At 44.1% G+C, this 6,397-nt stretch overlaps 2 protein-coding genes across 2 annotated transcripts; both read right to left on the bottom strand.

Annotated features, from left to right (window-relative positions):
- Positions 1–300: 300 nt before the first annotated feature.
- LOC104806028 (phytosulfokine receptor 1-like) lies at positions 301–2,021 on the bottom strand. Its single transcript, XM_010530748.2, has one exon. The coding sequence runs from the start codon at positions 2,007–2,009 to the stop codon at positions 492–494; it is 1,518 nt and encodes a 505-aa protein (XP_010529050.1). The 5' UTR covers positions 2,010–2,021; the 3' UTR covers positions 301–491.
- A 967-nt stretch (positions 2,022–2,988) lies between these two features.
- Positions 2,989–4,971, bottom strand: LOC104806030. The gene is made up of 4 exons (XM_010530749.1): positions 4,169–4,971; positions 3,707–4,118; positions 3,232–3,613; positions 2,989–3,179 (listed from the first exon to the last, which is right to left on the bottom strand). Exons 1-4 carry the CDS (start codon positions 4,969–4,971, stop codon positions 2,989–2,991), a joined length of 1,788 nt encoding a protein of 595 aa, XP_010529051.1.
- Positions 4,972–6,397: the final 1,426 nt, after the last annotated feature.

Here is a 6,397-nt window from a genome sequence, read left to right as displayed (position 1 = left end):
TTTTATATAAAAAACTCTATATTTATTCGCCGAAATATACATATACTTTATAAAATCCATCAAATAAGTCCCTAAACGCAAACACCAAAAAAATACGGTAAAAAATCTGATGTGACATTATTTTAAAAAATAAATAACCGAACCGAACCCGACCGATATATACTCGAACTGATTAAAATAATATACCAAATTGGATATCAATATTTCAAATCCAAAAAAACCGAATCTGAAATAACCGAACCGAATTTGACTGATATATATCCGAATTGAATCGAACCGATTAAAATAAAATACCAGATTGGAAATAAATATTTCAAATCCGAAATAGCCGAATCCGAACCGACTCATACAAACCGAACCCGAACCTAACAGAAACTGTTCTATGGGGAATTCATATTATTAATTGCAAAAACAAAAAAAAATGTTTATTGAAACCCTTATTCACTTACAAAACATTAAATATTCACACACGCAAAAAGTGCATTAAATCACTAAACCACCACTCTCTCCAACATCTCCGCCACTTCCTTCATCGACGGACGCTCCCTCGAGACTTCGTTCAGACACAAACACGCGATCCTATAATACTCCTTAACGCTCTCAACGCTCTCAATACCGCCTTCGACCATACCGGAATACCGCTTTTGCCCATACATCTCCGTCGCCCACTCGACCAACCCCACTTCCCTCCCGCCATCCTCCTCCGCCATCATCAGCGGCCAATTCGGCCGCCGCCTCGTCGCGATCTCCACCATCAGAATCCCGAAGCTATACACGTCGGCCTTCACCGTCGCCGCCGTGTTCCCTTCCCTGTACTCCGGCGGCATGTATCCCATCGTTCCCGCCACCTGCGTCGACACGTGCGACCTCGAGAAGTCGATCCTACGGGCCAGCCCGAAGTCCGATATATGAGCCTCGAAGTTTGGGCCCAACAAGATGTTGCTGGACTTTATGTCTCTATGGATAATGGGCTTTGAAAGCCCATGAAGGTATGCGAGCCCATTAGCTATCCCACGCGCGATGTTGACGCGCGTGGGCCAGGAGAGAGGGGATGAAACGGCGGCGTTTTCGTCGTGGAGCCAGAAGTCGAGGCTTCCTCTCTCGAGGAACTCGTAGATCAAGACCCGATCCTGACCAGAGATGCAGTAACCGAGGATCCGTACGATGTTCGGGTGATGGAGACGACCTAGGGTTTCCATCTCGGCTCGAAATTCTCTGAACCCTTGGATCGCGTCTGGGTCGAGCTTCTTCACGGCGACAACGACGCCGTTTGAGAGCTCCGCTCGGTACACGAGGCCGAAGCTGCCGTCTCCGACGATCAGATCGGAGGAGAAACCTTTCGTCGCGGCGGAGAGCTCCGACATTGAGATATGGCTGATGGAGGGGTCGAAGCACGCGCTCTCGTCGATCGATGAGGCAGAGGAGGTGAGGTCGCCGCCGGGGTTAGGCGACGGATCCGGGCTGGTTCTGGCCGTCCGATTGCGGCGGCGATCGGCATATGCAGGACGGCGGCGGCGGCAGACGAGGAAGGTGAAGGAGAGGATGAGCATGACGAAGCAGAAACTTGCGACGGCGGCGAGAACCGCTTGGAGAGTGGCGTCCATCGGGGAAGTGGAGAGAGAATGATCGGTGTAAAAGAGAGAGAAAGAAAGAGAGAGGAGCCGCCATTGAAAACGATGGAGAGAAATGGGAAAGAAAATTCTAAGTGGGGGAAGGCGAAGGCGGTGGTGGTGGTGACTGTGGAGTCGTAGATAATACGAGTCAACGCTCTGATTAGGGAGAAAGTCAATATTGGAATTTACACGTGTCGTTGGAATAACGGCTGTGATTTCGTTTAGTCGTTGTCTGAACGGTGATGATGCACCTTTGCTCATACGGTTCTGAATAGTTTTTTTCTTTTTTAAGTTGGATTTCGGGGTTGCAATCCAACGAGAGGGAAGGGAATAGTGTTTTTCTGTTTCATAGTTTGATTTTGAGATAATCGGTTTCAAATAGAACCGGAAATTCATTTTGGTAGGTTTCTTTTCAAGCCATTACATGAATTTTCATATTCGATATTTGTTAGGTTTAAATATTTCCATCAGAATTATAACCTTGCGAAATCGAAAATACACCTAGATCTAGTTTGATTTTTGTCAACTCCTAAATCTAAACACAAAATATTAGAAAAACTTATGTTTGTATCTGAAAAAGTTGAACTCTCAAAGAGTAACGCAGAAAACCAATCAGTTCTATTCACTTGAGAAAGATAGTCAAGTACAATTCACTTTTTGTTGTAAGAATCGTACTTATTACACACCCGAAACTTCCACTGAATTTCTTCCCCTCTCACAATGAATTCTACTGATTCAAAAACCTCACAACACAAGTCACTCACCAGAGAAAGGAGATTTGCCCAATCGGTCTCCCTCTCAGACTCACACTCACCAAATAGTGAGTAACCACTCAAAGAACAGAATAGACTCGGAATTATGCTTATGCTCGCTCAAAGGCCTGATATGCATCTTGTCTCCCTTATGTAGACTCCTCCAGTTTGCCTCAGATCTTCACGAGTTTGATAGACTTCTCCGTGATTCTTGCTGATTTCGTGTCTATCTTCAGGATCTCAACTTATCTCTTGTTTTTGACTCTATCTCTTCAACCTTTGACTCTATCTTTTCAGTCTTTGACTTTATCTGAATTTCTTCAGTTGCATCTCAGATTTGCTCGAATGTCATCTCGCCGGATTCTTCTCCTGAAATCTCTCATAGTTTGTTTAACCTGCAACAACTCAACCAATATATCGTGCAAATAATTGCACTAACAATCTCCCCCTTTTTGGTTATTTCAGATCATGCACACAAACGCAAACTCTTCCACTGATTTCATCAAAGTTCAAAACCAACAAACTAGAGTCATCAAGGCACACGGTTACCAAAAACATAACACTTCAGTTCACCACATAGAATCATCAAGAGCAAGAAAGTTCAGATCATAAGCAAAAGAAACTCAAAAACGAAGTGATGAGTTATCGGAAGAACTCCTGGCTCTTCTAGTCTTCCTGCTTGTTCCTGACTTCTTCGATGCCTCCGCTTTCTTAGGAGTCGGTTTAGGCATCTCAGAATCATCTCCTTCTTCCTCCTCCTCTGAGTCTTCTTCTTCTGAATCTAGGTCTCCTTCGGCTTCCTCAATTTCTCCCCCTGTGGGCATGGATGAAATAATCAAAAACAATAATATCAAGGTGAGGAGTACCTGAATGAATAATGAACACATTACTCAGAGTTGCTTCAATATATTCGTGGACTGTTGCACAGATTTGCTGACATTGTGTTGTCTGCTTCCTTAGTCCGAGCTCCATCTTTATCAATGCTTTTTCTGCATCCTTCAGAGTCTCCAGCATCTTCTTGTAGTCCTTCTTTCCTTTACCCTTCTTCCTTTTGATTCTTGTCTCAACCACCAGGGGTTTTTGAATCACTTCAGTGTTTTCCTTTGGATCGATGAGTTCTGGGCACTGCTTGGTGAGGATGCTTTGAATTAGACAGGGATACGGCAGTCTGAACCTTGCTCTGAAGTTCAGGGCTCTCTCTAGAATATGGTCGAAGATCATATTTCCATAGTTGATCTTAATTCCTTTCTTCACACAGTAGATAAGTACTGCTAACCTCTTGTGAATCAGACTTGATAGCTGGGTTGGTAACTAGTTAGATATGGCAATTTTGAACAGTACTGAAGCCTCGAAGTTCAGCTCTACTGGGGCTATTTCACCTTTCCTCTTTTCATCAAATGTGTCAGTGAGAGCTATCTCCAGCTCTTTCTGGTCAATCTCCCTGTCCAGCTCATCTATGGTAGTCACAACTGTGTTCGTCAAGCCGAAGAACTTGTTGATTACTGCTGGAGAAAAATGCAGTATCTTTCCTCTTATGTACACCCGATGGTACATTGGATCCCCTGCCTTCACAATCTTCTTAGTGATGTTTGCATAAAATTCTTTGATCAGAATTTTGCTGTGTGAACAAGCATAGGTGACTGTTTCTTCTAGACTTAGACGTTCCAGGATATCCCATATGCCATGCTCCTTGAGGTTGCTAACATTCACGTTTCTCTCCACAATCGTGTTGAGATTCTTCATGTCATTGAACCTTTGTTCAGATTTCTCATCAACAAAGTGATGAGACATACACAGGCTCACCAGTAATTCCTCATCTTCTGTCCCAGAAGGAGAACTGCTCTTTGTTCAGCTATCACTCGAGAGTCAGAAACCTTGCCCTTTCTTTCAGCGCTCTTTGCCTTAGGTTTCTTGCTTTCAACCTTTTGTGCACGTGAGTCCACCTCAGGTTCATCATCCTCTTTTGATTTCAGCACTTCTGTCTCCGTTGCTGAGTCCGCAACCACTTCGATTTCAGCATCCTTCGATTTCTCCTGCCCTAATTGAGCTGAGGGCAGTTCCTCCATTTGTTTGGATATATCACCCACATCCTTCCCAGACTCTACATTCTCTACACTCACATCCTTATCAAAATCTACACGCCTTCTTGTGTTTTTTCTTCTCAACCTAGGCTCACTATCCGAACTTTCCTCTATATCTCCAGTAGAGTAAGTAAAGAGTTCATCAAGTTTACCCGTATCAACTTGTTCAGGAGGCAGAGAGGTTTGTAGATCCTCGGTTTCCTTGCACTCATCTTCGATCCTAGGGTTTCCTTCCTGGAATTCTTCTGGGATCTCCGCATTTGTTCCTTGGATCTTCTCCTCTGGGCTTTCGAGTTCTTGGATTTCATCGCCCACTATATCTTTCTTGCTAGTCCGTCGACTCTCCCTCGGATTTTTGCGAGATTCTTCTGATGGGTTTTCTTCTGGATCTTCTTCCGCACTCACAAACGAGTTCGAAGATTCTTCTTTCCTGAGTCCACTCGATTTCCCTTCGCCATATGAACCTTCTTCTGATTCTAGGTGACGATCCTCACCAGCATCTTCTCTCCTTTCTTTCGGATCCATGCTGAGACTGAACCTTGAAATTTCACTCTCTCTTTACGATTTTCTTCTGTTGAACCACACAACTCTCTTGCGAATCAACCTCTCAGATTTTAGGGTTTTTAGCACCAGAACTTTGCAGGGATAGAGATAGGAAACACCTCTTTTTATTGTGGGGCAATGGATTCTTGCTGATTTCGTGTCTATCATCAGGATCTCAGCTTATCTCTTGTTTTTGACTCTATCTCTTCAGCCTTTGACTCTATCTCTTCAGTCTTTGACTTTATCTGAATCTCTTCAGTTGCATCTCAGATTTGCTCGAGTGTCATCTCGCCGGATTCTTCTCCTGAAATCTCTCATAGTTTGTTTAACCTGCAACAACTCTAACAACCAACATATCGTGCAAATAATTGCACTAACAGTACCAATTTACCAAAGATGATGAATTATGTTTGAGCGGAGCAAATAAAAAAAACTCTGGTGAAAATGTGCAGCTATATATAAATCGTTCGTCTGATTTGAAGAGTTGTGGTGATACAATAGCTACCTAGGTTTTGGGAAGAGCAGTTTTCTGGGATTTAACGGGAGCATCTGCGAGGATAGATTTGTCCCCTGATGAGAACGCAGACATTGGGGACGTCGGGGTCGGGGCAATTGAATCCACCTTAGGGGAAGGATAACTCGAAGCCTTGTGTCCGAATTGATGGCATTGAGAGCATCGGGGAGGGAGCCATGAGTATGCAACATTTACTATGACGACAACACCCCTATCATCCTCAACCTCCACCGCCTCAGGCAGAGGAGCTCTGACTTGAACCTCTATTTTGACCCTAGACTCTCCTATATTCAGGGGGTCGAGCCTCATCTTCTCCGTATGCAGTGGTTCTTCAACACTGCTAGCGATGTAGCTGATACCTTTCAAGGAGTACATTTCAGTAGGAATATTCTTGAGAGTGATCGATATTGGAGCCGAGGTGATACACGCCTTGACTCGGAGAGGATGGAACAAGGCCGAATCGCAGTCTCAAGCGCTTCACGGAGAAGGCTCTCGACTTTTGATCGGGTATGGTGTTCGAAGGGGAAGTCTATCAAATCAACTCGTAGAGATCTGAGGCAAACTGGAGGAGCCTACATAAGGGAGACAAGATGCATATCAGGCCTTTGAGAGGGCATAAGCATAATTCCGAGTCTATTCTGTTCTTTGAGTGGTTACTCACTATTTGGTGAGTGTGAGTCTGAGAGGGAGACCGATTGGGCAAATCTCCTTTCTTTGGTGAGTGATTTATGTTCTGAGGTTTTTGAATCATTAGAATTCATTGTGAGAGGGGAAGAAACTCAGGGGGAGTTTCGGGTGTGTAGTAAGTACGATTCTTACAACAAAAAGTGAGTTGTACTTGACTATCTTTCTCAAGTGAATAGAACTGATTGGTTTTCCGCGTTACTCTTTGAG

Source organism: Tarenaya hassleriana, unplaced genomic scaffold (assembly GCF_000463585.1).
Source record: "Tarenaya hassleriana unplaced genomic scaffold, ASM46358v1 Cleome111, whole genome shotgun sequence".
Taxonomy (NCBI): Eukaryota; Viridiplantae; Streptophyta; class Magnoliopsida; order Brassicales; family Cleomaceae; genus Tarenaya; species Tarenaya hassleriana.
This window is presented reverse-complemented; position numbering and strand designations above follow the sequence as displayed.

Bases quoted from the DNA above. Each gene is read 5' to 3' on its own strand.
- LOC104806028 (XM_010530748.2), bottom strand. From the start codon at position 2,009: ATGAATTTCCGGTTCTATTTGAAACCGATTATCTCAAAATCAAACTAT.
- LOC104806030 (XM_010530749.1), bottom strand. From the start codon at position 4,971: ATGGATCCGAAAGAAAGGAGAGAAGATGCTGGTGAGGATCGTCACCTA. The intron at 4,119-4,168 runs GTGAGCCTGTGT...ATCTGAACAAAG, and splicing joins CAGAAGATGAGGAATTACTG to GTTCAATGACATGAAGAATC. The intron at 3,614-3,706 runs GTACTGTTCAAA...TACTGTGTGAAG, and splicing joins AGCTGAACTTCGAGGCTTCA to AAAGGAATTAAGATCAACTA.